The sequence below is a fragment of the Bombus terrestris genome, chromosome 14, assembly GCF_910591885.1.
Source record: "Bombus terrestris chromosome 14, iyBomTerr1.2, whole genome shotgun sequence".
In the NCBI taxonomy this organism is placed as follows: Eukaryota; Metazoa; Arthropoda; class Insecta; order Hymenoptera; family Apidae; genus Bombus; species Bombus terrestris.
Window position 1 is genome coordinate 498,256 of NC_063282.1, and position 26,836 is coordinate 525,091.

At 45.7% G+C, this 26,836-nt stretch overlaps 3 protein-coding genes across 7 annotated transcripts; 2 read left to right on the top strand and 1 right to left on the bottom strand.

Annotated features, from left to right (window-relative positions):
• Positions 1-33: 33 nt before the first annotated feature.
• LOC100646877 (probable ATP-dependent RNA helicase DDX46) lies at positions 34-4,472 on the top strand. Its single transcript, XM_020866656.2, has 8 exons — positions 34-135; positions 221-272; positions 407-610; positions 861-1,008; positions 1,090-1,404; positions 1,497-1,824; positions 1,905-3,027; positions 3,119-4,472. Exons 2-8 carry the CDS (start codon positions 253-255, stop codon positions 4,071-4,073), a joined length of 3,093 nt encoding a protein of 1,030 aa, XP_020722315.2. The 5' UTR covers positions 34-135; positions 221-252; the 3' UTR covers positions 4,074-4,472.
• Positions 4,169-16,874, bottom strand: LOC100645422 (reversion-inducing cysteine-rich protein with Kazal motifs). Its single transcript, XM_003400393.4, has 8 exons — positions 16,373-16,874; positions 10,691-10,743; positions 8,141-8,224; positions 7,785-7,821; positions 7,359-7,706; positions 6,811-7,243; positions 5,315-6,689; positions 4,169-5,238 (listed from the first exon to the last, which is right to left on the bottom strand). Exons 1-8 carry the CDS (start codon positions 16,512-16,514, stop codon positions 4,855-4,857), a joined length of 2,856 nt encoding a protein of 951 aa, XP_003400441.3. The 5' UTR covers positions 16,515-16,874; the 3' UTR covers positions 4,169-4,854.
• On the top strand, positions 8,220-26,527 carry LOC100646996 (zinc finger-containing ubiquitin peptidase 1). Of its 5 annotated transcripts, none has more exons than XM_020866657.2 (9): positions 8,220-8,408; positions 21,740-21,977; positions 22,593-22,846; positions 22,924-23,227; positions 23,333-23,760; positions 23,838-24,240; positions 24,305-24,432; positions 24,511-24,734; positions 24,853-26,527. In XM_020866657.2, exons 2-9 carry the CDS (start codon positions 21,772-21,774, stop codon positions 24,895-24,897), a joined length of 1,992 nt encoding a protein of 663 aa, XP_020722316.1. In that variant the 5' UTR covers positions 8,220-8,408; positions 21,740-21,771; the 3' UTR covers positions 24,898-26,527. The 5 variants fall into 5 exon arrangements, with proteins under 5 accessions (XP_020722316.1, XP_003400453.1, XP_048267850.1 ...); XM_003400405.4 differs by lacking the exon at positions 8,220-8,408 and adding an exon at positions 20,339-21,094; XM_048411893.1 differs by lacking the exon at positions 8,220-8,408 and adding an exon at positions 21,428-21,555.
• Positions 26,528-26,836: the final 309 nt, after the last annotated feature.

The following is a 26,836-nucleotide window of genomic DNA, read 5'->3' on the forward strand; positions in this document are numbered from 1 at the left end:
CCTATCCAGACTGTTTTACCGTACCAAGCGAGCGTAGTTTCTGATTTTAGTTCGTCTCGTCGTTGGTAATATGCGATCGAGCAGTGGCAGCACCTGTACGACAAGGGGAACTTGGCTACGCGTTTGTAAACGAAAGTAATTTTCTCTTCTATTTTCCGACGAAATTAGAAAAACATCGCTGTAAATGCTCCCCTATTAAAAACATTTACATTCCCAACAGAATTTTCCGGCTGTTGAGTAGCATCGTCGATCATGGTTCGAAGTAGCGACAAGTAAGTGACAACCTTTCGACTCGACTACGTTTCTAGGTTAAGTTTCTTACCTTTCCCGTTATAAACTAGCAATTCCGTTCGATCGATACCAATTATTCGCCCGGTTTGTGATATTCGACTTGTTCGCGTTCCAGGGACAGGCATCACAGAAGGCGATCTAGATCGCGATCCAGATCGCGATCCGCCACACCGGAGAAGAAACGACGGCGGTCTAGGAGTCGTGATAGGGATAGAGAACGAGATAAAGGTCGGCACAGGGAAAGAAGGAGCCGTTCCAGAGATCGTGACAGAGATAGAAGAGATCGCTCCGAAAGAGACAGAGATCGCGACAGGAAACGGTGTGTGCGCGTAATTTCTAATTTCCAATTAAATATATCTTACGCTGCAAAAATATTATTTTCCTCCCAATTTTGTACGTTTCGCGTAGGAATGGATAGATGGATCCGTTAACGTTATAACTTTCTTATAAAGCGTTTCCAGATTACGAGGGAAACTATGTTAGCGTATCGTGTTTGCTTTTAATTATATTCGAGATGCATACGATACGACGAAATAACGTGCCGATATTGATTGTTCTCGGTATACTAGCGGCGACAGTAAAGAAAAGCGTCTTACAGGCTCAAAGTCTTCGCGTTCGGGCAAAGATCGGTCGAATAGATCGAGATCGAGAGAGAGAAAGGAGAAAGAGAAAGGCGACAGCGATGAATTGCCGTTCGATCATACAAAGTTGGACAAGGTAATTTGTATTATTCGAGCAATTTGTTTAATAACTAATCGTTAAGAGATTCGTTTCTCTCGAAAATGGTGCGTTTATCAGGAGGAAGAGCAGAAAAGATTGGAATTGGAAATGCAAAAGAGGAGAGAAAGAATAGAGAGGTGGCGCGCCGAAAGGAAAAAGAAAGAGTTGGAGGCAACGAAGAAAGACGGTAAGGCATCCATTTTAGCAAACCTACAGTTGCCTATGAAAAAGTGGTCCCTCGAGGATGACAGTGATGAAGAAACGCCTGTTGTCCAAAATAGCAACAAGGAATGCAAAGAAGACGGAGAAACGAAAGAGCAAGCGGAACAAGTTAAGGAAGAAGCTAAATGCGACGAGGAAGAGGTCGATCCCCTTGATGCCTTTATGGCAGAAGTATGTATATGTATATGTATATGTATACCGGGTTAAGCCACGTGTATGTGTCGCGGGTAAAAAAAGATTTGCGAATGATTTTGTTCAAATAGGTTCAAGAGGAAGTTCGTAAGGTGAACAAACTCGATAGCAAAGGTGGAAAGAACGCGAATAACGGCACAGGGACGGCGGGTACTCAGAGCGGTGGCGTTGTTATCGTCACCGGTGTAGCCAAAAAGAAAGTGCAGAAGCAAAAGGGTGAATTGATCGAACAGAATCAAGATGGTCTTGAATATTCCAGCGAAGAGGAAGGCGAAAATCTTCACGAAACAGCCGCTGGCATCGCGAACAAACAGAAGCGAGAATTAGCCAAAGTCGATCATGCAACGACCGAGTATCAACCGTTCAGAAAATCATTTTACGTCGAAGTACCTGAGATCGGTAAGATCGATTACCTATTACGATATTGTTCGCACGATATTCTCGCTCTTTGATTAATTATTGACGTTCGATTTGTTTAGCGAGAATGACGTCGGAAGAAGTGGATGCGTATAAAGAGGAGTTAGAGGGTATTCGCGTGAAAGGCAAAGGTTGCCCGAAGCCCATTAAATCGTGGGCACAGTGTGGCGTCACAAAGAAAGAGTTGGAGGTGTTGAAGAAACTCGGTTACGAGAAACCAACCCCTATTCAATGTCAAGCCATCCCGGCGATCATGTCTGGCCGTGATCTGATAGGCATAGCAAAGACAGGCAGTGGGAAAACGTTGGCCTTCTTGCTACCAATGTTCAGGCATATTCTCGATCAGCCACCATTGGCAGACGGCGATGGTCCGATCGCGTTGATCATGACACCAACTAGAGAGCTATGCATGCAAATCGGTAGAGATTCGAAAAAGTTCACAAAGTCTCTGGGGCTGTCGCATGTCTGCGTTTACGGTGGGACCGGTATATCGGAACAGATAGCCGAGCTAAAGAGAGGCGCCGAGATAATCGTTTGTACGCCAGGTAGAATGATCGATATGCTAGCCGCCAACAGCGGAAGGGTAACAAACCTGCGCAGAGTAACGTACGTGGTTCTTGACGAAGCGGATAGAATGTTTGACATGGGTTTCGAGCCCCAGGTCATGCGTATTATGGAAAACGTTCGGCCAGATCGGCAGACCGTACTGTTCAGCGCGACGTTTCCTCGGCAAATGGAAGCATTGGCAAGAAGAATTCTAACCAGACCTGTAGAAGTTCAAGTCGGAGGACGATCGATCGTTTGTAAGGACGTCGAACAGCACGTGGTAGTTCTCGAAGAGGATCAAAAGTTTTACAAGTTACTTGAGATCCTCGGTCACTATCAAGATAAAGGTTCCGCTATAATATTCGTCGACAAGCAAGAGAACGCAGACACCTTACTCAAGGATCTCATGAAAGCCTCTTATTCCTGTATGTCGCTTCACGGAGGTATCGATCAATGCGACAGAGACTCGACTATATTGGACTTCAAGGCTGGCAGGACAAAATTGTTAGTCGCAACGTCAGTGGCGGCCAGAGGTCTGGACGTGAAGCATCTGGTACTTGTGGTGAATTACGACTGCCCGAATCACTACGAGGATTACGTGCACAGATGCGGAAGAACGGGAAGAGCTGGCAACAAGGGGTAAGTTCTCTCTGTTCTTTATCCAGCTGTAACATTTATCTTATCTATCGTTAGAACGATAAACGAACGGAAAATTACCTTTTGTCTACAGGTACGCGTACACTTTTATCACATCGGAGCAGGAACGTTACGCGGGTGATATTTTACGTGCTCACGAATTAGCGGGTGTCCCCGTTCCGGAACCGTTGCGTCAACTGTGGGAGGGATACAAAGCTCGACAAGCGGCAGACGGCAAGAAGGTTCACACGGGCGGTGGTTTCAGTGGTAAAGGATTCAAGTTTGACGAATCGGAGGCAGCGTTGGCGAACGAAAAGAAAAAGTTCCAAAAGGCAGCTCTGGGATTGCAAGATTCCGATGACGAGGATATAGAGAACGACATCGATCAACAAATCGAGAGCATGCTTGCTCCAAAGAGGACGGTTCGTGAAATCGCCAGACCTTCCGCCACCAATATCGCGGTTCCTGGTCAGCCTGTAGCTAGCGCGACTGACAAGTTGGAGTTGGCCAGGCGACTGGCGTCTAAGATCAACATTGCGAAGAATCTAGGTGCGGAGGCGAAGGGTGCAACGCAGCAAGCAGCCGAAGCTATACTTAAAGGTGCTGGTCCCACCAATCTTATTACAGCGAAAACAGTTGCCGAACAGCTGGCTGCCAAGTTGAACACGAAATTGAATTACCAACCACGCGAGGAGGATCTAGTGGAAAGCGACGCAGAGGCTGGTGAACAAACGTTCCGCAAATACGAGGAAGAATTGGAGATCAACGATTTTCCGCAACAGGCTAGGTGGCGAGTTACAAGCAAGGAAGCTCTCGCTCAGATCTCGGAGTACTCCGAGGCAGGTCTCACGGTTAGAGGGACTTACATCGCACCCGGTAAAGCACCACCGGAAGGAGAGAGGAAGTTGTATCTCGCCATCGAATCTACCAGCGAGCTGGCAGTCAGCAAGGCCAAAGCGGAAGTTTCGCGTTTGATCAAGGAAGAACTGATCAAGTTACAGGCGTCCGGAGCGCATACCGCATCTCGCGGTCGGTACAAGGTTCTGTAAAAAAGGGAAAAGAGGAACGTATTTCGTTGTACATGCGATACGCGGTATTCCTACGCACTGTAGCATATACGCAACTTTGATGAATAACGTGCGAATAAAATTAGAAATTTATTAAAGTTACAAAAAGTCTCTGCGAAACACTTTGTATTTAACGGTACAATAATGTTCGAATAATGAAGCAGCTGCTTGACGGTCTACGGAGTACCGATTCAGCGAGCGAAAGTATTTGCCAGCGGTCCAAATCGATTAACCATCGTAATTAAATAATTCAGATTTTCGAAGCAAAGGTACGCGAAACAAGAGAATAAATAATTTGGACCGCTCGACAGACTCGACCTTTTTTTATCCATTGTATTATTGTATTCACGGAGAGAATATAATGTAACGATCAATCGACAATTTGTTTTGGTAACTTAAGTCAGGTCTGAAACTTTATTTACAGCTTACAACGGCCAACATAATCATCCTTTAACGATCCGTTTATAGCGGCGTATTCCTGCCTGCGGGTAATTATGTGTCTTTGTACATGTTCCACGTACTCCGTTTTCTTTGGCAATATTAAAAGATAGACGAAAAATACACGCTACTTTTCTGTATGTTACGTTAGGCACTAGAGGAATCACAGTCATGGACTCGACGATACCGCGACGAACGGTAACGCCGCTAGGTAAAAGAAATGCTTTAGCACGTTTGAAAAATGCGACAAACGAATCGCTCGTTTATCGCGATCGACCGACGTGTCTCCTATACGCTTGTACGTTTCCGTATGTGTCCCGATTCTCTATAAAACTATAGTATAAAGGAGAATTGCAAGTAAGAGCCGCGTAATGCTTCCCCCAATGGTCATGGCACTTGATACGTAGCTATGAGCAATTTCCGCTCTGGTGAGCGCGCCTAACAGTACTTCCGTCGTGATCCTAGGGCTCCTCTCCGAAATTCTGGTAACTAGTTTCTCAGTCTCGGCCACGCAAGCTCGTAGCTGCAGCGGCGATGGTCTCTTCGACGTGGGCTGTACTATAACGAATATGTCGAGGTCCGGCGTCATCATGCCTCGAAGAACGCACTGCGCCACTTGGATCTGTCGTGCTAGAGCTGACAACAGGACCTCGAGCGCCACCGAATCTTTGTCCACGTCCTCGTCCATCGTGTAGTATATCCTATCCAACTGAAAAGGAACAAAAATAAGTTGGGCAAAACGCTATGCCGTAAAAGGTAAATGGGCGAAGGGGAGAATAACGTACCTGTTTTTTAGAATAAAAGAGCTTAGCCGCCCCACCGCAGACAGGACAACAGGCACCGGGGGGTGTGACTCCAACGCAGTATGGCTGGATTAACGGAGGACATTGTACCAGATCACCGCAACGAGGCTTGGCTTGATCACCTATCAACCCGACAGCCACGCAACGACCAAAGTAATCCACCACCGTCCTTTCCGCCCACGCTGCGCACTCGTTCGTGTAGATCTCCCCGTTGGTACCGCAAACGGGACCGCGTAAGCTACACCCCTCTAGACAATGTCCTCTGTAGCCCAAACTGGCCCCGGATCGAATCATGGCGCACATGGAGCGATGTTGGCGGTTTTCCTTGTCGCAAACCGGACCGTTGGCCTCGTCTCGGGGATCGCAATCGAGAGGAACGCATTCGTATTGGCGACAAGATTTCTGCAGCCTGGACAAGCACACTGTGGTTCTCGGGACGCATTTTTCCGTGCTGTCGCAAGGATTCGACGCGCACGGGTCGCGAGAGGAACAGCTACCGAATTCTACTTCGTTGGCGGACATCTCGGAACACTTTGCCAGACAACCGGATGCAAAAGTGAAGCCCAATCTTCCACAAACGGGGACGTAATGAGCCGGACAGTCACAGGGTAACGAAGGTACGCGTATCTCGCCGCAATTCTTCTTCGAACACGTGAACTCGCCCTCGAAACAGTGACAGGGGTTACATTCCAGATAGAAGTTGGCTTTGTGAGCGACGAAACGGTCGTGCACCCAGCAAGAGTTGAATTTGTAGCAGTTTAAGGTTCTGCACTTCTCCAAACCGTGCAACGTGCATTGACAGATACGCAGACAACCCTGTTGGTCGTACCTTGGTATCTGTACCCAGGATCCCACGGGTACCAACTGTTTCGACATTTCTCCGAGAGAACAAGCTGGTAGACAACGGTACGCTTGTCGGGTGAAATGAAGCAGCTGGCAGATCTCACCGTGAGCGCAAGGATTACTCCTACAAGGGGTAACGATGTCCTCCTCGAGACGAATCACCGACTCGTTATCCTGGGCATCCTCTAAAAATGGTCTTAGAGAAACGCAAGAGGCATCGGATCTGGCCGGTGAGAGCTTGGCGCACAATGTGGCTGCCGTATGGGGACCGTTGATGGCCGACCAATCCACGCAACTGGCCATCAGTTCGAGGCAATCTTCTCGACAAAGTCTCGTCTCGTGGATTCTGGCCTCGCACGGTCTCAGCTGCAATAAGCACGCGGCTGCGCGTAAAGTTTCCGGCGGGCAGGAAGCGGCGGCTCGAACAGGCACGCCTAATCCACGAACGATTCCACCTCTGGCCCAGTGATCAGCTTCCAATTTAGCTGCCTCGTCAGCCGCGGCCGAACAACTCCTACGGAGCAACGAAAAGGAGGAAATAGAGGAGAGAGAGAAGTGTAATAAGAATAGCAATGGGACAAAGCAATGGAAGCAGGTTTGGCCGCGGTCCAAACCGAAACGCGCTGACTTTCTACCTAAAGAGTGTCGTCGACCTGTCGTTGAATCGGGTGCAATAGGACAGCCCGGAGCAGCCCATTTCGCACGGATCGTCGGTATCCTCGAGACACCGTCTCAATTCTCCCTCCAGGCTCGACGACAAGCACTCTGCGTCGAGTTGAAGCCACGCGGACTCCCAGTCCGCTTGGAACGCTCTCCAGCACAGATTCTGGCACGATGGCTTGGTTGCTTTGGTGCAGCACGACAATTTGCCCGCATCTAGAGGTAGGCGAGCCGGCTTCGACGAGCCAGACTTGAGCAGGCAACTCCAAAACGGCGACTGAGGTAGAACCGGTCTGCACTTGTCCGTCAACGCGTCCATGATCTCTTGGTCGGTGGTCGCCGTATGCAGGATCTTCTTGCACGTTTCCAGACAGGCTGGACTGGTAGCCACGTTGCAGCAATGTAGATCTATAGTGTCAACGTGTCGAGACGATTGGCGGATTCAGAGTTACAAGACAGAGAGAGAGAGAGAGAGAGAGAGAGAGAGACCAGACGTGATAATCGTCAACTTTTATTTACTTACGTTGTTTCGGATCTTCGGCGTGTTTCGCCTCGGCCACGGTTTTCAAGCACCTTGGAATCTGATGGAAGCATCCCTTGCTACTGTACAATTTGAGATTTGAAATCTTTCTGGGCTTGTAGAACAAATCCTGGCAAATTGTTCTGCAGGTGTCGTCGGATACGTTGCTGCAACAGTGTTCAGCTTCCTCGCGCTTTTCCAAACAGGAGAAGAATTCAGGCTCGTCGCTCGGCCGGCAGGATACGTTCAGATCCCTTCGGGATCCGGAGAGAGCGCACGTTGATCGGCATATTGGATTCAGCGCTAAGTGACAGCAACCCCTACCAGTCCAATTCTCGTATCTCTTTACCTCTGTCGGGACAAAACTAGTTAACAATTTTGCGTTGCTGTGAAACGGAGGTTAGCAAGATCGAGTCGAGGCACTCTCACCGTTCAGAGTCGTGTTGACGCAGTCCCAGAATACCATCTGAAAGGAAGAATAAGGAAAAGTTGAAGCCGAGGGACTAATCCAGAGAGAGAGAGAGAGAGAGAGAGAGAGAGAGAGAGAGAGAGAAGAGAAAAAAAAGAGAAAAGAAAGAAAATGAAAACCGAGTGGTGTAACGTAAGGAGAAGGTAAGCGTATCGCCAGAGTCTTTTGTAACGCGAATCTGTTCATCTCCTGCAGTGCCGCGTCCCTTTTCTCTCGAATCGCTAACGCTAACGTATTGTCGCGGGCATCGTTTCAGATTCGACACCGTCTCTGACTGTCGACTATGGATTAAAAGGATCGATTAAAAACGGCTTACCAGCTCGAGGGAACAGAACTCCAGCAAGCGTCGCGTCGCGTTCTCCCTTGCCTCTGCTTCTGCCCCCAACGCCACCAGCGAGATCTGAAAGCACCGCTGCCGTCAACGTTCTCCTCTTGCTTTATTTTTTTCTCCAATTCTTGTTCGAACGTCTACCGTACAAAGATGGATGGGAAAAGATTGGAAGGATTCGTGGGAAGTGGAAAGGAAGAAAAAACGGGACAGCCGTATATCTGTCGATGGGAATTTCCGCGATTACGAATGCAAGGTACGACGCGTTAGAAGTTATTAAGAATCAAGGACACGAGTACGCTTCGGTCGCCACGATTTCCTGTTGCTGGTCACTGAATGACAATAGACCACCGCACGGATATCGACTGTTGTACCATTTAGGCGTTCATTCGCAATTCAATCGACGTAGATCGTACGAGGACGCGCGGGTCTATCCCGCAGTCTCGTCACGGTTACAAGTTACGACTATCCATCGGCGTGTGGTGGGTCCTGTTAGGACTTGGCCACAGCCCGGCCTGTATTACGGCCTGTATTTTAATATAATTCGTTTAAGTCGTTTAAATCGATCGTCGTTTTTCCTTCCTGTCTCTTCGTTGACGATCCTCTACGAAAGGACTTGTTAGCGACAGGGATATTTTAATTCGCGATAATCGAGCAATTAAGGGTTTTAAATAGAACTTTCCGGTCGAACTACGTTGCAAACGTTAAGGGCGTAAACGATAGCGAACCGGAGACGACGCACGTATTTCTGTCGCGGTATATTCTGGGAGCTATGCACAGCTTAGCCTCGTCGCCATTTCGAAAGGGGTGCGTTTTTCTCGCCAAACTTTTCCACCATAGCTAGATGCCAGGCATTCTGATCGCCCTTATAAATTATGTACAAGGCGTAGCGCGTAAAGCTAGTTTCGTCAATCTGGCTTGATCAAATTCCGCGATTTTTACGTTTCTCCAATGAAATTGTTAACGATTTTTTTAAAGAATCTCTGCGGCCAATATCTGTGTACATAAATATCTTTTACACGTATAAATAGGTTTTCCGATTCGCGATAGTCGAACGAACGCGTGTCGTAACGGTGCCGATGGAATTTCAAAATATATCACACAACGCACGCAATAGTACAGAAACTCGCGTAATTCGCGTCATTTGAAATTACAAGAAAATGCGTAGAACTGTTGGAACGGTTTGGCGCTATCACGATGCGCTATTTATCGAAATGCAAGTTGCGATTTTATTAACTTTGATTCAACTATTAGCGGGGGAGGGGGTAGAAACATGCCTGGATATAAATAACCGCAGGCATCGCACGATGCATGATCGTACGATGATGTTAGAGTTTGCGGCCGTTTCCGGCCATTTCCAGCGGACGCTACTGCTAAATCTATTAATCGATCGCTTCGCGTTTATTCATCGATGCGCGCATTAGGCGAGAAAAGCGATTGAAACTTTTATCGATCGTTGTCGTTGTCGTTATCGTTATCGACCACCCTTAAATCTAAAGCGCGTAGAATTGTAGGAAGAAGAGGAGCCGCGTTTCGCGTTGCTAGACGCGAAAGAGAAGCGATGCGGAGAATACTCGGTTTCGCGGGTACAAATTGCGGGGAAACACGATATCATTGATACCGTGTCTGTTGGAGGATGCGGAGCGCGTCAATTCGTAATATTTGCGTATGAATGAGCCGACCGGGACCCCGAGGGGGGTCGTGCGTAAATCTCTCAGCGGGCCCCGGTGTCCCCGATATTATCTCGAAAGGGGCCCTCTGCAGCCACTTTTAAAGAAGCTACAAGCACGTGTGCGCCCCGCGTAGCGTCGCGTCGCGTCGCGTCGCTCCGAACCGGGGCCCTTGTCGAAAAACCACCGTGCCTTTCCTCTTTTTCTCCTTTCACCTTTCTACCGTCGCGCTTCGTCCTTCTCGCGCAGTTTCCTTTTTATTCCCGAGAGATCCTAATATATCCGTGGACACGGCATATTTTCTACCCTCTATCGTGCCGGGGTCGGGCCACCGATATTTATCAGCGGGCCAGCGATATCGCATTCGCCCCGTGAAATTATATTCCTCGGAATTATCTTTTTCACATTCCCACGGAGATCTTTCGCGCGCATAATTAATAGACGCGGTAGAACGTTTGGACGAATTTTATGCTGCTTGTTCGCTGCGTTCGTCGACGAATCGCGAATAGTTGCGTGCGTTTTTCTTTTCTTTTTTCTTTTTTTTCGTTACTGTAAAATAACGGAAATAGTCTCTCTAGTCATCGTTTCATGCGTGTAACGAAAATTATAAGGAAGAAATAAGGCGCGCGTATATAAAATATTTGTCATATAGAAGTCATATAGAACGGGAATATAGGAAATATTTCTGAAAATCTTGCGGCTACTGTTTCGCGCGTACCGCGAACGTGTTTGCTGGTGAGGCACATGGCAGATTTGCGGGATTCACCGGAACCGTCTATTCCGTTGAAGCGGTCGAGTCGAAGCGGTACCGCGTGTGTCTCTCTAGGATAGCGAGTGCATAAAAGAAAATTGAGAGAAAAGGAGGTACCTTGGAGCAGACATTGCGACAAGATCCAGCAGCCATAGAACAGCAGGACATCTCTGGAACAAATAAGGCATAGAGGCAAGTCAGATCTTTTCGGTAGACGCAAAAACATATGGCAACGATCCATTGAGAGGATCCGTGGAGAGGTCGCGTATTACGATCCTTTCTCCGCTTTTCCTTAGACACGAAACAGACGCGTGTCCTGCGTTGCGTCAGTTGGAAAGAGAAAGGATCCGCCTTTATGGTGCCGGACGAGGGTACGCGGGACGCGTCAAGACCGGACGACCCTTGGAAAAGGCACGGACAATTACCGGAAATTACTTTTACACATATTACGTATATTGGAATACGTATTTTCTAATTATATCGTTTTACTCCGTCATCCTTTGCGAACGGGTCGGGAAATTGAACTTGCGCGTCGCGTCGTTCAACGATTATTTGAGTATCGCAGTGCCGGACGCAGCTGCGACAATTTCTTTCAACGATCGGAAAGTGTGATCCGAGAAAGAAATCTGTCGTCTAATGCGAACAATTTCTCTGTCAAGCGGTCGTTGCTGCCTTTGAACGATACGATTACGGATAATGCGTACGTCCAGTTCGATACGAGTAACGTTTCTACGCTATTTCTTAAAGCGTCGAGATCTTTATTTCGTTATCGCGCAATTTCCATTCTTCTCGTGACACGAACCTTATTTTTATTAAATGATCTCACGGTGAGAACGTAGACGCGCGATGAGCGATGCGTCGGTGCCGGCAGTCGCGCAGTAACTCGTAAGTCGTAAGTGATCTTTTACGACTTTACGGATATAATATGCGGGTCCAGTCTCCGGTGGAATTGACTTTTGAACGAGGACCGAAATCGTGGATGCCGGGCACACGATAAACGATGCACACGAGGCACGGAGAGCCTGGAGACAAGAAGAGGGTTCGAAGCGTGTTACACAATTAAGTTAATAGACAGCAGTCGGAGAGAAATTGCGGCTAACTATGTTTGTCCGCGTGACTCGCTTCGTATATCGTGTACTCTTCGTCGTCGGCAGCCTATTTCTCTTTCCTCGTTTTTTTTTATTCCACCTTTCTTCTTCTTTCTTTTTATTCGTTTATTTCAGGCAGTACGTACGAGCGTAGGAACGTAAGAGCGTTTAACACGCGACAAGTTTGTGCAGCTGATGAAATAGGAAAAGCGAGGTTAAGGTTCCCCGTTTTCGTCAGAGAAATAACAGCTGGGGCCCGTCGAATATCGATTTCACGAGGGACGCGCGAGTTGTCTTGCTATGTCTGAGAAATCACCGCGTAATCTAATTGCTAAAAATAATCGAAGAATCGTTGACCTATTTCGAAAGGTTAGAGAGGAAAGGTAGGAAAATGGTCTTTGATGTCGGTGGCTAAATTGGTGGTGGAGTTGTGAAATTCGCCGTGGCAAGTGCGTCCCCTGAAATCGTAACGGGTTTGTGGCTTCTCTCGAGGAACGACACAAAAATAGCCAACGTCGTTTGCGGCCATTCGACTTCCAGCCCGATCTAAGCTGCGAAAGTCCCCTTAATTTTATCCAGCCGGATGAAATGGAACGAGCAAAACCTCTGTCTCTTTGAACTCGGTGTTGAAGTTTAAAAGCGGCTCTGACAAAGTTTTCAGAATCTTTTTTGAAATCTCTCAGACCTCCCCTCCTCTCTCTCTCTCTCTCTCTCTCTCTCTCTCTCGATATCGCTCAATCAGGCATCGAGATTCTCTTTCTTTCTGTTTTCTTCTTTTTCAACGGTTAGAAAAAACGCGCGTTGGCTCGTTGTTTCAATGGAAAATCGAAAGAAACGCGTCAACGCGAATGTCTTGGCGTATGCCACGCGTATCGCGCATGTGGCTGAGGAGAGCGCGATATAGTTGCATATAAAAGGGCCATGCCTATTCTCGCAGCTGCGCCTCCCATTGCCATATCGTGCGCGAATGGTGACATCCACGTCGTTGCACTCGTAAAACTCGCACGATTCTCCCACGCCTGACGATGATAATACTTCCAGCAGATGTAAGATAAGCCAGGAAGCGGGAAAACCTTGGACGAATTTGCATACGAACCGACCACTCGCATAGATTCGAAACGACATTTATTGTCGTAGTAGTAGTTTTCTTGGTATACGCGTGACAAAGTATCCCGTTTGGACAGAGCCTGGTAGGGTGCGCAAAGTCAATCGATCACAACGATCATCGTTGACTCGTTGAACCCGCTGGCCTAATTAGCTCGTTCGTTCGTGTCGGCGTTTTCGTCTTCCGAAGGATCCCCGTTTCGTCGCACCAGGCGCAACTTATATCGCCGACGTAGACGCGCTTGCTCGGTAGCCGAATGGAAATATAATTGCGCGCAATAGCGAACAGTGGAAAGGGTGGAAGGAATTGATACAGTCGTCCAACTTGTCGACGTTTATCGAAGGCGACGAAGGAGAGAGGAAGAGGATCGATCGAATATTGACGAATGATTTCGTAGAATTTTATCGAGGGATGGGAGAAAGAGAGAAAGGAGAGAACAGAGAGAAAGGAGAGATAAAAAGGAGCGAATCGAGATACTATATACCGAGTGTCTCTCGACGTGTTTTTATCCGGCGTGAAGCTGTCACAGGGATTTTATGCGTTTATTTATCTCTGCACTCTGCCGACACACCACGGACATGTATCGAAAGGCAGAGTATGTCTCTATACTCTACACTCCACACGCTCTACGCTGCATATACACGCTGCTGGCCGGTGGAGCGTGTCAGGGCCCTGCCGATCGCGAGTCGCGTTCTCCTTTAACCCCTTCGTTTCGGCGCGGCGCGGCGTAGCCTGCTCGTTCCTTTTTTCAGCAACGCGTTTCGCGACAACCGGTCCAAAGAAATCGTTGCCCCGGAATCTCCACCGCAACAGCACCGACGTAAATCTTTCAGGAAGTTCCGACTGTTCGTCTCTAATTGCGGACACTGTTGCGAAAATCATGTAACGGGACGCGTCTCCCGGCTGTCCGAACCGACGGTCATTTAATTACCGCTAAAGAATTGTGACAGCGCTGAGAAATTGAAAATCGAGACGCGGATAAATCAGCGATCCTCCGATATCCTCCGACGTGTTATGTACTAAACGATCCGGTTGGTAAAGATCTTGTCCTTTACGGAGAAACGTGCGGATCGTTCGGCCAACGTCGCTCGTAAAAGACGGGAGAATAAAAGTTGCAAGAACGTTAATTGTCTATCACGACGATATACAGTCGTTTACGAAAATACACCAACGTTTACAGAGTACTGTACGATGTAATTATTGGTGAAATACGAAGGCAAGAGAAAAGAAACGGAACAGTTTGATAATTACTCGTTATACCGATAGTTACGTTGTATTCGTAAGTTTTATACATTTTCAATTTTCAATTCAGATTGATTTCAAATTTGATCGATGTAATCACGATCGATGTAAATTTGTCCTCGGTCGTTGATTGGAAATTTTCACGTCACTTTATGAGGAGAGGAAGCTAACGACAAGCGAGGAATCCGCTTTGAATCGATCGGCCCGATCAAATGAAAATGGATCGTTCGAGTAGGGAACAGTTGATGTAATCGGTCAGGAAATTGAAAAATTGCTCGTCGTCTTATTTGTAGATTCTGCTTTCACAGTTGTCTGATTGCGAGCGTGGTGACGTTACGAAGACTTTTTGACGACGCGAACGACGCGAACGACGCGAACGACGCGACGACAAAACGCGAAGAAGGTTTAGCGAGGAGCAAGTGGGAAAGATTTCGACGAATAAAGATCCGTTTGGCGAGCGATCAACGACGAATCGAATCATTAAGAGGCATTAATTGATAAGTTGGATCGGTCGATCGATGTATTCAGAGTAGCGTTGCGATAAATCGCTTGCGCAACGTCGCGTTCCAATTTCCAGCTGAAAGACAGGCGAAATTGCACGCGCGGCATAGAAAGGATTTACGCGCAAACAGGCACGCGTTAAAATTACTATGATCCGGCTGGTTTTGCGTACTAACGCGGCCAAAAGCCAGAGGCGCAACGCCGAAGCGGGACAACGTTCCTCTTATCCCTTCTTTTTTCCTCCCTTCTGCATCGTTCATCGCGCAACCAGATATTATTTCATGGCCCTTCGCTGATGGCGCATCCAGCCTGAAATTACTGCAATCGAATGACACCTTAACGATGTTTTATCGCGACTACCACCGCAGCGAGTCGAACGAACGACGAGAACTTGGAGACGCGCGAGATTTATCGGAGGAGCTTGACCATGGCGCAAAGTCTTGCCTAGGTGTGTATCGTTGATAGAAACAAGCGGCGAGTTAAACGGCGACTCTCAACAAGCGGAACAAACGCCTGCTCTACCGAAACGACGGCTTTCGATCGACGATAAAACCGACAGCTAGAGCTTGTCTAGCGCATAAATATCGGTGCTGGTTGTTGGAAACTAGGTTCGTTGGTACACGGTGCGCGAGAGGAGTACGCTGACTGATAGACGTTTACCGCAGAGAGATATAAACGTCGCCTTCGCTTCGAACGGAACAGGGAGAAAAGGTTCTCGGCATAGAATTTATGAGATATCAATTAGCACGAAATCGGTCGAGTCGCGTGCGCGCTCAACGGATAACGCGGATATTAAGTCACGCTGACGCGACGCACGCAGCGGAGGAAACACGCGTGCAGCGAAAAGGTGAGAGGATCGGAGAAATGCGCGACGCGTTATCACCTCGCGAACTCTGTACGAACGCGAACCTATACGAATACGTATGCGCTTATACGCGTATGTCGCGTGTACATATATACATAGACGTGTATGTACATAGATGCACAGGCATATACGAGAATACGCGGCCGCCAATGGCTCTGAAGAGAGAAGTGCTTATGTGTATGTATGTGACTCTCTTTCCTCTTATTGTACAAGAGGCGTTCGAACCGAGTTGAAGAGAGGCAGGGGCGAAGGACCGTTAGCGACAGCTCGTTCACACGCACGTGCACCATGTAAATTTCGAGACAGAAAGAGATTAAAGATCGGCAGACGGGCGACGAAACGCGGAACGAGCATTTTTTAAGAAATTCCACGAATCGCTGGTGTTTCGTTGACGGTGGCGTGTACGTTCGTTTCGTTTCGAACGTTCGACGAATGCAATGGCAGTTTCAATTAGCGAGGAAAAATTGCGGAAGGCGGCCCAAGGCGAGGAGCGGCTTTTTGTCGGGTCGATTCGCTTGAGAAGCGAAGAGTTTCCGTCGACGCTCGAGCGTACTTGGCCACACGGCGACTAGATAAACAAATGGCTGGCCGCTTCTCGAGCACGTTGACGATAAAGTCGAAGAAGGGAGAGCGTTGAGATGACCGCGCGAATCGAACGGCGCAAGTGGCTGAAAAAAGTAAAGGCTGACAAAAGCGGCGAGAATTAATATACGGAAGGAGAAGCGAAGAGGGGAAAGAAAGGAAGGCAAGTGCGCACATGTGGCCAGAAGTTGCGGCCGATATCGTCTCCGACGAGAAAGATGACAAAGATTCGCTGAATTTTGTATTTTAGCGGAGTCGCGACCGAGACACGACCGGTTGACACGAGCTATTTTAAAAATAATCGCCGTTCGATAACACGACTAGCAGCGGGAACAAGCGAGTTGGACCAACTAACGTTTCGTTTCGACCAACTGGCGTTTCCCAGAGTCGGAAATAAAGATGAAATAGAAAATTACCTTGCACAGCGTCGAGAAAAGGAGTGGCGACGACGATGACCGTCAACATCACCGTCGACAACCCGATCACCAGCATCGTTGAATATCGCGCGTTTCCATGAAATCGCGGTCGAGTCTCGAGATCCATGATCACTGACACCATCGGCGCATCTTAAAACACAACTGGCGCGCGAAATCTACGAACGATCGCGAACGACAGCGACAGAGTTGGCATGTCGGCGAGATGCGGACTCGCGCGAAAACCAAGTGCACTGGAGCGCAGTCCGCGAACGACTGAGCTTTTCGTCGCACTCGTGGCCTCGGCTCTCCGCTTCGGTAAGCTTTTTACTCGACTGAGTGGGTGAGAGGAAGAAGGAGACCAGACGTCGAAAGAGAGAGAGGAGAGGCCCGAACGAGAGATAGAGACGGAGGGATTGCGTGTGGGAGGAGGGAAAAGACGCGTGGCGCGTCGTTGTCGTTGTCGTTGTCGTTGTCGTTGTCACGCAGTGCAACTGCTATTGTGATCGTGACATCTTCAGGCTGTACCTACACGACCCTTGGTATGCATTTTTTCGCCGTTCGTTTCAAGAAGCCTCGTGACTCGCGCGCTCTCTCTCTCTTTCTCTCTCTCTCTCTTTCTTTCGATCGTTCCAAGTTATCGTTGCATATCTTCATATTTAGAAGTTGAGTTAATATTGTTGGAGCGAGAAACAGAGGATGACACGAAACAAGAGCTGGTATCGATCGTTGGTGGATTTCGTTATCTCCAGGCAAACGGATTATCACGGTTCTGAGCGAACGTTGACTGTACGTCGAAGCGAGATCTCATCGAAAGTCATAAATTCGAAGGAACCAGCTCGGCCCGTGGCGTGGGTTAGAAAGCCACATTCCTGCACCGGGTAAACTGATAACCCGCGCTTGTACTTCCTCTGATAGCGATTGAGACGTATTACGGGCGAGCATTCGTTCGTCGTCGACTATCGTCGAAACACGGACACCGTTCGTTCTACTAAGATGTTTGACAGAATGTGATTCACTTTAGCAATCGCAAGCTATTCTCTGATAACTGCGCTCTTTATACGGTACCGTTTTCAGTCGCTCGACGTACGTATGTATCAAAGTAAGATTTAATATGAAATAAAGAGATCGAGTTGCCTTTGCGTGGGCGTGCGAGCTAATTATGATGGCAAAACGCGATATCCCGTATCGATGCGATGCAAAGTGGAAATATAAGTTGCGCGGTAGAATAATCTCGAGATTCATTGACTAAATTTCCACTCGGATGCATCGCTGTGGGACGCGGGTTCCGTTCGAACCCCTCGTGAAGGCAATCGACTCGATGGTCGAGTAATTTATTAATTTATTCCGCCGATAAATCCGTTTCAATCCGCACGTAGGCTGCGGACGGATTGTTCCTCCTCGACTCTCTCTCTCTCTCTCTCTCTCTGTTCGTTCCTTTGCATCTTTATCCACTTTATCCCTTAGAGCAGGCTTGCTGTTTCATGGTGGACGCGCACACCAAACGCATCGGACCGTTATTTGCGATAACAATTTTATCGTCGGTAATCATACGATTCGTACTGTCGTATAATTACAATTGGCGAGGCGAGATGGTCGCGCGGCCTTGCAGGAAAATACGAAAGCTCGGCAAGGGAAATTCGTAGTCCATAGACGGGAGAAAAAAAGACTCGTGGATGAAACCAGTTCCAAGTCGAACATGGATAAATACTCGCAAAGTTTCTGCAAATGTGTACCGGTTTACGTCGTAGCGTCGTCGCAGCATCGTCGCAGCATCGTCGCCGCTTTGTACGCTATAAAGACCATTATTAATGTAACTTGGTACGCTCGGCGACTAATTTGCAAAATGAACGGTTGATGGCATTATCTTGGCGATGCTCACGACATTCGCGATTAGGGAACGTCGTACAATTTTCTCACCGAACATCTACTTTAACCCAAATGCTGTCCCTTTCGAGAATATTAAGCTACAATTGTCAATTTAATACGATACTACGCTGTAGAAATAATCGACGATCGTGCGATTAACGTACAAGAATTTAATTCTGCCGGCACATTCGACGATCGATAATCGATCATTCGACGATTGGTTCGTAACGAAAATGGGCAATCGCTTGTCTCGTTTTGCTTGTTCGTTTTCGTTCGACGTTCGAAAATTTGAAAATTTTTAACACGATTTTTTCTTTTTTTTTATTATAATCTTCTCGATGTTGGATGCTACGTATATTCTCTGGTCAAATAGTGGACGAAGGTTTTTCCAGTTGTTTTAGGAACGAGGCTGGTCTTAACGTATTCCATCGATGGAAGATCGTGCCAGAAACGTTTTTGCAATGCGGACTTTGCTCGGCTCGGCTTAACTCACTTAAGTAGTCGCAGTGGTTATTAATTATCCAATGGCGAGCATTAATTGGACGGTATGTTATGCATCTATCGGAGCACCAGTGACGATGAATTCCAATTTCCTATTACTATAGGCTACATGCTACTGCATACTATCACGATCTATGATCTTTAGACGACATTCTAGAGTCTAGAGAAGTTGCAAAGTAAAAGTAAAGTAAAGGAGTAAGAGTAAAACGTGTCGAAAGTACTGCTGAGCGATCGTAGTTCGATGACCGAGAACTGTATATACCGTACGAAAGAACGATTTTTCAATGAAAAATTGGCCAAATCGAAATTCGTGGCAATCGAATCGATCGTCGTGCAGAGTCGAAAAGCTGTCCAATAAATTTGCCAGCGATTTACTTTCCGTGCATGCGCGTTTCAAGTATTTGACTCACGCACCCTTCGAACGAGCGAAAGGAAGAAGGAGGGATAGGGCGAGCGCGTGACCAAGGGGAAAGACCAAATAGTTCTGTGAACATTGCATCCTCCGTCAATCGTCGGCTGCATGTCAATGAACTAGCATCGACCATCGGACAGAAATCGAGGACCAGCTTGCTCCTTGCTAGCCATCGTGAGAAATCGAGTTTCTCGCGTAAATTTGTCGCGCGTTTTCTACCGTGCCAAAGGAATGTCTTAAGCACGATCAGAATTCCCAATGTTTACCTCCCATTTGATCACCTTACGAACAAGCATACATTCGAGCGTAACATTCGCCTAACGAAGCTTCTCCTTTGGCTTTCCATAGGAACGAACGATCGATCGCACTCTTCGAATCCTCGAAATACCAGCGCTTTCGAATCATTCGCGAAAATGAACTCACCATTCAAAGCTGATTGCGTTTTGCGATTCGAATAATGCACCGTGTCGAGACCGTTTGCCGGCTTGTCATTATGGAAAACCTCGTCGTAGAATCGCAGAGGAACAATAGGGAATACAATGAGAGAAATTGGAACGCATTGGAGCCGGCAATAAGAACTGACGCGTAGAAAAATGTCTCGGGTGAACGAAAAGGTCAAAAGGAAAGAACGGAAAGAAACTGATTGTTTTTAGCCAGGTTAGATTTTCGTCGAAACACAGATCATCTTCTACATACGTCTTGGCTATCGGAGATATACCATTTCTCGCGATGGTTGAATTTCAGGGCTTTCGGGCTAACCTTTAAGATCGTCGATAGCCACGACTCAGACCTCGTTATTTGCACGACCAGCGAGTTAGCTGAAAATACCGGCTAAAAGCTGAAACCCGTAACTCGGAAACATAAACGCCGAGTATCATAAATAAGATTCAAATATCCCGAGCCTGCGCGCTAAAAGTGCCTCCATTGAGCGCGTTGTCATCGTAACCCGATATACATGCTATTTGTTGTCGTGAAAATTTGCCTCGCTGCGCAACGCGAGTCCCCGTCGCTTCGCCGATTCCAGTAGATTCGATTCCAAGTGAATCTAAGCGAAACTATACGAGAGCGGAAATTCCGCTCGAGCCGTCGAATCAAACGGATGACATTAAAAACTATTAAAAAGTAATTATATCAAGCCCGCATTCCGATAAGATCGTAAGCAACGTTCTAACGTTGCCTGATTTAAGGGAGAGAAGCGAGAAAAGGTTTACCGACCGCGTGCGACGTTGGGTGGTTCGAGGGTGGCGCCGTCGGCCAGCGCCTTCCGCTCTACAGAAACGCAACCCTCCGGACGAGCGAGTGGCGGAGAATCGACGCGTTGGGGTGGTGGAACGATAAACTCTTTCCGTCAAGGTGTCGGGGTGGATTGGCGCTGTCATATGGAGGCAAATGAGGCGCCGTGTTAGGCACTGTGGCCTGCACGGACGCCTTGCTGCGTGTAAAACGAGCGTGGAAAAAAAGTGTGGATTGGAAGGTTCGCGCGCTCAAATAGATGCTATTAATTGGGTGAGTGCGAGGGTATCGGATATCAAGGAAGAGTTAGAGGCGCGAGTGCGAGAGTACACGCGTTAACCGCGACCTCAAATGGGTCAACCCAACCCAGCAACCTAACGTGTACTCGTTTCTTCTTGCGATTCACTGGTTGGCCTAGTTTCCTCGGGAGCGAGCGAGCGAGCGAACGAGCGAGCGAGCGAAAAGGTACGCGACCTCCGCTTGCTCGGAAAAACGACATCGAAAGTGTGCAGCACTCCTCTCGATCCTCTGTGATTCTCTCTGGCCGTTGTGGACGTGGTCGTCGACGTCGCCATCGTCGTCGCGATTCTCTCTCGTCGAAGCTTTCTTGTTTGCGGAACGAGAGCCATGGGATTCTCGCCGGCCACGGAAATGCATTGATTGACACGCGAACACGACAGCGAGAAACGGATTCAGGCGATAAAGCAGAGGTGAGGGATCGCGTTGCATTTCCTCTTACACGCGGAACTGCGATTCAACGAACGCGGAACCGTCCTATGTACTGGGAAACGTCTTCCATTCGTGGTAATCGTTGCATCACGGATGAGCTGTGCGGGCTTTTGCCTCTACTAAATCAGCTGACACAGTGCATCGGAAACGAGCCTGTACGCTAGTTTTGCCCGTGTTACGGTGTTTTCGTGTGCTGCCGCTCGACAATATCCCGTTCGCGACAAACCTAACGGCTAACCACGGTACAATCGCTTGTACGCGACCCTGAATTCAATTATCGATTCTCCGAGGAAAATACTCGACAGTGCGGTTTTCATGTACCGTCGCGAGTTACTTTGTCTAAACCTATGCTTTAATTTTTCTGCTATTCGTTTCGTCGAGGAGCGCACCGTCCGCTGCGATGTTTCGTCAATGGCAATGTTTCTCTGACCATTGTCACGATGTTAGTTGGATCGTTTAAAGGTTCATTCGTTATAATACGATACGGCTGTTTAAATAGCCGAGTTATCGGATGTTAAGACTCGATTCAACACGGACGCACGATTCCATGCACGTCGATTAGGATCTTGCACGAGCGATTTCGATAAACGACGGTTTAATAATTCGCATTTTTATTTTTATTATAGGTCGGCGAGTGATTTGATTGCATGTAATAAAAATGGCGACCAGTAAACCACCGGAAATGAATTACACATGCGAAATTTGCGGCCTGGAAGGTTTCAATGACGAAGAGATGAGATCTCATATGGTTTTCTACCACCTCCAAGGAGCCGCAAATTGCCCCTTTTGCGATTTAGGCGAAATTTCGCCGACGGAAATGTTGACCCACGTTAACAGTGCCCATCTCGATTATCTAACACCAAGGTATATATGATGCAATTATCTTTTTAATCTTGTATATATGATTTTCTTCATAAATATCCTACAAATACATCATAAACCGTTCAAACTGTTCTGATTGCGAGGAGAAATGGCGGCAAAAATGGGCCTTAGATGTCGCGCTACTACATACATGTATACATTCTGTATTCCGTCATACAAAGTTTCTGAATTCGTTGCGAAAATACTTATCTACGGGCTATGTCCTTCTGTGTTTGATGATCCGGTTTGTTTACTAGTTAATTAACCATAGATTAATTGACACCGCCGAAGAAGCATTAAATTATCATTAATCCTAGTTACTTCGTTTAATATTTCTCTTGTTATACGTAGTTATGTCCAAGTCCCTTCTTCCTAGTCTTTATTCGACTATCGTTTGTCAACTATATAGTGGCCATGTGTAGACAGTGCTATAGATTCAAATGAATCGTATGAAACATGATAAAAGACTACAAAGGGAAAACAGCATATGAATTAGATATTCGTCGTAAAAAGCAATAAATACTTGACTCTTTTTATGTACATACAAGTATCGTTTACAATCAGTGTATATCTAAAATATCTGTGTATGGTGATAACTACTTATCTCAATTATTACAGTACTCCAGAGAATGACTTGATGGCATTTATCGATGACGATTCGTTAGTGGATGATAGAAGAGACGACGAATGTCGCGGTCCATGTCCTTCACCAACTATGTCTCCAAGTCCTCCGCTTCTTCAAAATGGTTGGAGCAGTTCGTTCAGTCCACGTGTTAAGCAGCAGCAAGAAATAGCAAAAGTGGAACCACAGATTCCTAGTGCAAATGTGAATAATAATAATAACAATAATAACATTGGAAATGTTAATAACGGTACTAAGAAATTTGATCAAGTTTCAACTGGTATAGCTCGAGTCCTTGATGCGACATAATCCAGAATATCTTTTCAGTTATCGAAGGAGCAGCTGGACACGGGTCTCCGCTGCGTTCAGGCCTAAATTTGCAACTACGTTCCCATGCTTCGCCAAAACTTCCAGTACAAGAATGTCCCATGTGTCCTTACAGTTCTGACAGTCCACTAAGGTTAGAAGAGCATATCAACAGACAACATTTTGATCTCACATCGCCGTCCTTTCCACCTGAATCTCCACCATCGCGCGATGGTGTCTTCAACTGTCCACTCTGCGTCACATCTTTCCCAAATTCTTCTGATCTTGAGCTACATGTTAACATAGAACACAAAGACATCTTGAGGTAAAGTAAGATTTATATGTATTGCATGCCTGCCTAATAATCGGCTGTGCCTATAGTAAATTGGTATGATTTGAAAATCAAAATTATTGTATTTCTTTTACAAAGCCCTGCAAATGGTGCAGCTTCCCAGTCGGCTCAAGCAACCATGGGTAGTGATACACCTGCGTGTCCAGTTTGCTTCAGTACCTCGTTTAAAAGCAACGACGAATTAACTGCACACATTGAAGAACATTTCAGTAAAAAGTGCACTCCATCTCCTATAACTCCAGACTTGTCTACCGACAGAATGTTAGCAAAGGATATGGAAAGACTTGAGAAGGAGCTTAGAAAATTACGCGAACAACGTGAATTTGAGATGTTAAGGGCGCAATATGGAATGGACAATCAGGGGAATTTTAGAGAACAAAGTGTCACCAATATGCAGCGGGCTGTGTATTCCGGCGAAATGACGATTGCTGATTATTACGAAAGACAGACCGAGCTCAGAGTAGCTGAAAGCAGCGGCATCGATGATGGCAGTTCCTGTACACGCGGTTATAATCTTTTCTTCCCACATCTATTTGCTTATAACGTTACGAATACCTTTTATTACTTCATCGGTTCTTTATAGGGCTAGTTTCCAAGATACGGGCTGTCAGTCAAGCATGTAGTAATGTATTAAGCACCTGGATGTGTTCTACTGTAGACCATTATGCAACTACTTATGGGGACAAAGGATGGGGATGTGGTTATAGAAATTTGCAAATGTTAATTTCGTCACTTTTGCAACATACAGGGTACAACGAGTTAGTTTATAAAGCATGGAATTCTGGTTTGGGTAGCGGTAGTTCTACCAAGAATCCACTACGAAGTTCCATACCGTCGATCTCTAGACTTCAGAAAATGATAGAGTGGGCCTGGGCCCAAGGTTTCGATACTCAAGGAGCTGAACAGTTGGGAGGAAAATTGGTGAACACCAGAAAATGGATTGGTCCCACCGAAGTAGTCATACTGTTGTCTAGTCTAAGAATAAAGTATGTCCTTTAATTTCTATCATCTTTTTTTAGAACCACATTATACATCGTGTTTCTATCACAGGTGTCAGCTGGTAGATTTTTATACACCAACTAATTCTGATGGCGGACACCCTGAAATGTTTAATTGGGTTTTACAATACTTCCAGCGGTGCGATGATTTCAAGCCACCTCTTTATTTGCAGCATCAAGGTAAAGACTTACAACGGAATTCAAAAAGCGAGGGTAAAGAGGAAATTAGGAAAGGCAACTACATTTCATTATTTGTAGGTCATAGTAGAACAATAATAGGAGTAGAACAGTTAAGAGATGGTTCAATAACAATGTTAGTACTCGATCCAAGCCATAGTCCAGCACAAATGGCACAATTTAACAGTACAAGTAGTGCACTTGGTGCGATGCGTTTGGTACGCAAGTCGATTGCAGCGATGAAAGCGAGACAGTATCAAGTCGTTGCTGTTACCGGTATCATGGAAACCGATTTAGAGTATCACGTAAGCTTTCATATATTTATTCGTTTATTGCTTATCTTTTCGCTTATTTGCTATAGATGTGATTATTTATTGTAAGAAGGCTAATTAAATTAAATCACAATCATCTCTCTTGCTTCAGGAAAGCAAAGTATTACGTTTGATTCGGTTGCCACAAGATAGGTGAGATTTATTGGCCCGGAAAGGAATTAAATCTTTTGGGAAGACGATAGACTGCCTCAAACCAATTTTCTCCAGCATCCTTAAAGTTACATGATCGCAATGTTCTAAGTTTTATCATTAGGAGGTTTGCTCCACCGTAGTAGTTGCAGAAGTATTATTTAACGATATATTCCTGCATATTTTCGCCGTCATTCGTTGGCTCCTCAAATCACGTGTATCTAATAAGCCTGCGTCGTGGCTCAGAATTTTTGCAGTTAAAATTGACCGATGAACCTATAAAAGTTGTACTTTCTAAGAAAAAAAAAAAAAAAGAAAAAAAAATGGGAGGGGTGTCTATATGTTACGCGTACCGATCATTTTTTTAATTCAGACTCAGCCCTGAAAATATCATATTAGGGGATGTGTGCTTGAAAAGGAAAGTTACAGTCACGATGAATTTGAAGGATAGAATCAATTCGATCGCCATTCCTTGGTCATAATGCTCTGCTCAATTTTCGTCGCACCGAACAGGCTGTGCTAACTTTTAGTCGACCAATCGTCCTATGCCGATCGGTGGCATCAGCGAAAAAAGCCATGGCAGATCTTGGAGAACGAGACTCTTTCGTAGCTGTGATGCTGTTATCGATTTAAATGCTAATCACCGATTCTAATTATTTTTGAAGACACTCCACGTGACCAGAACGTTAAAGAAACCATTGTCCGTGTTTTAACTTCTCTTTCACTTGTACTTTACATTTCTATGAACGTTGTTGTCAAAATGTCGTCAATTTTTAGTCAATAAAAGTATCAATATAACAACATATTGCAATGCGCGTGGCGATAACAAATTTTACATACCGTCAAAGATTATTATTCTCTAATCAACTTTTATTATCATTGCTTCTTTTTTTGGAGTGTCTACAAGAATAGACGACATATTTCCATATATTATATATACATTTATCTATATACATATACACATTCTTGCACACACTCTTCGTTGTATTACACTTCTTTCACTCATACATAAAGTACAACTACTTTCATACTACTTTCGGATATTCTATTTAATTATTGGATTACATTAAGGCTACTCATACGTTAATTTATAAGTTAAGAACAACGTTGCGAGAGAAGATCAGAGAGCAAGACAGTCCATTAATTTGTTATTTATATTACACGTTTAAACGAGTTACATTGTTTCCACTATTATGTTTATAATTATCTGCGTTATTACTGTTATTATCATTACACTTATTGTATATTATAAATTGTATTGATACACATATGACCATTGATACACCTTTGTTATTTTCAAGAAATTTGGAAACTATCAAAAAATTCGATGTTTGTTACTGTGAAAGGTATTATAAGAAGAAAATGTATTATTATTTTATAGCTTTGATAATTTATAAAATGCACTAATTGAGTGAACATTTGTCTTTCTACTCACTAGAACCAGATGCAATAATTATGACTGACAGCAAAGATATGGTTATTACTTGCATTATATTTTTTCATACGCTCATTAAGAATATGTTCAATATTTTGGAATGTTCAGGCAAAGCAAGTTATGGAATTGTTAAGCAAGTGTAAAAAGAACTTTAAATTACTCACATGTCAAATTAAAATATATGCTTTGTTAGAATTCCCAATTTGTGTGTGATTGTTTTACACCATTAAAAGAAAAAATACTTTCTCAATTTCCATGTCCGATATTATATATTGTTCACACAGCTAAGGAAATTTAAATAAACAGTACATCTGATACAAACAAAATAACTTGTTTATTTCTAAAGAAATTGCTTAGTATTTTAACATTGTTTTGAGAAATACTAAATCAGTTACACGAAGTAAATGCTATTTACTTCATTTTTCGTTCAAAATGCAACCTGAGCATGTTATATAATAATTAATAATATATAGCTAATTTACATTTATATGTTAAATCCTAATGACCGCAT

What these genes read in the sequence shown, in the direction of transcription:
- LOC100646877 (XM_020866656.2), top strand. Translation starts at nt 253, where the DNA reads ATGGTTCGAAGTAGCGACAA. An exon ending in ATCATACAAAGTTGGACAAG is followed by an intron (nt 1,009 to 1,089) that starts GTAATTTGTATT and finishes TGCGTTTATCAG; the next exon opens with GAGGAAGAGCAGAAAAGATT. An exon ending in GGAAGAGCTGGCAACAAGGG is followed by an intron (nt 3,028 to 3,118) that starts GTAAGTTCTCTC and finishes TTTTGTCTACAG; the next exon opens with GTACGCGTACACTTTTATCA.
- LOC100645422 (XM_003400393.4), bottom strand. Translation starts at nt 16,514, where the DNA reads ATGGTGTCAGTGATCATGGATCTCGAGACTCGACCGCGATTTCATGGA. An exon ending in AGTTCTGTTCCCTCGAGCTG is followed by an intron (nt 7,822 to 8,140) that starts GTAAGCCGTTTT and finishes TCTTCCTTTCAG; the next exon opens with ATGGTATTCTGGGACTGCGT. An exon ending in CGTCAACACGACTCTGAACG is followed by an intron (nt 7,707 to 7,784) that starts GTGAGAGTGCCT and finishes TTGTCCCGACAG; the next exon opens with AGGTAAAGAGATACGAGAAT.
- LOC100646996 (XM_020866657.2), top strand. Translation starts at nt 21,772, where the DNA reads ATGGCGACCAGTAAACCACCGGAAATGAATTACACATGCGAAATTTGC. An exon ending in CATTGGAAATGTTAATAACG is followed by an intron (nt 22,847 to 22,923) that starts GTACTAAGAAAT and finishes ATATCTTTTCAG; the next exon opens with TTATCGAAGGAGCAGCTGGA. An exon ending in TCTTTATTTGCAGCATCAAG is followed by an intron (nt 24,433 to 24,510) that starts GTAAAGACTTAC and finishes CATTATTTGTAG; the next exon opens with GTCATAGTAGAACAATAATA.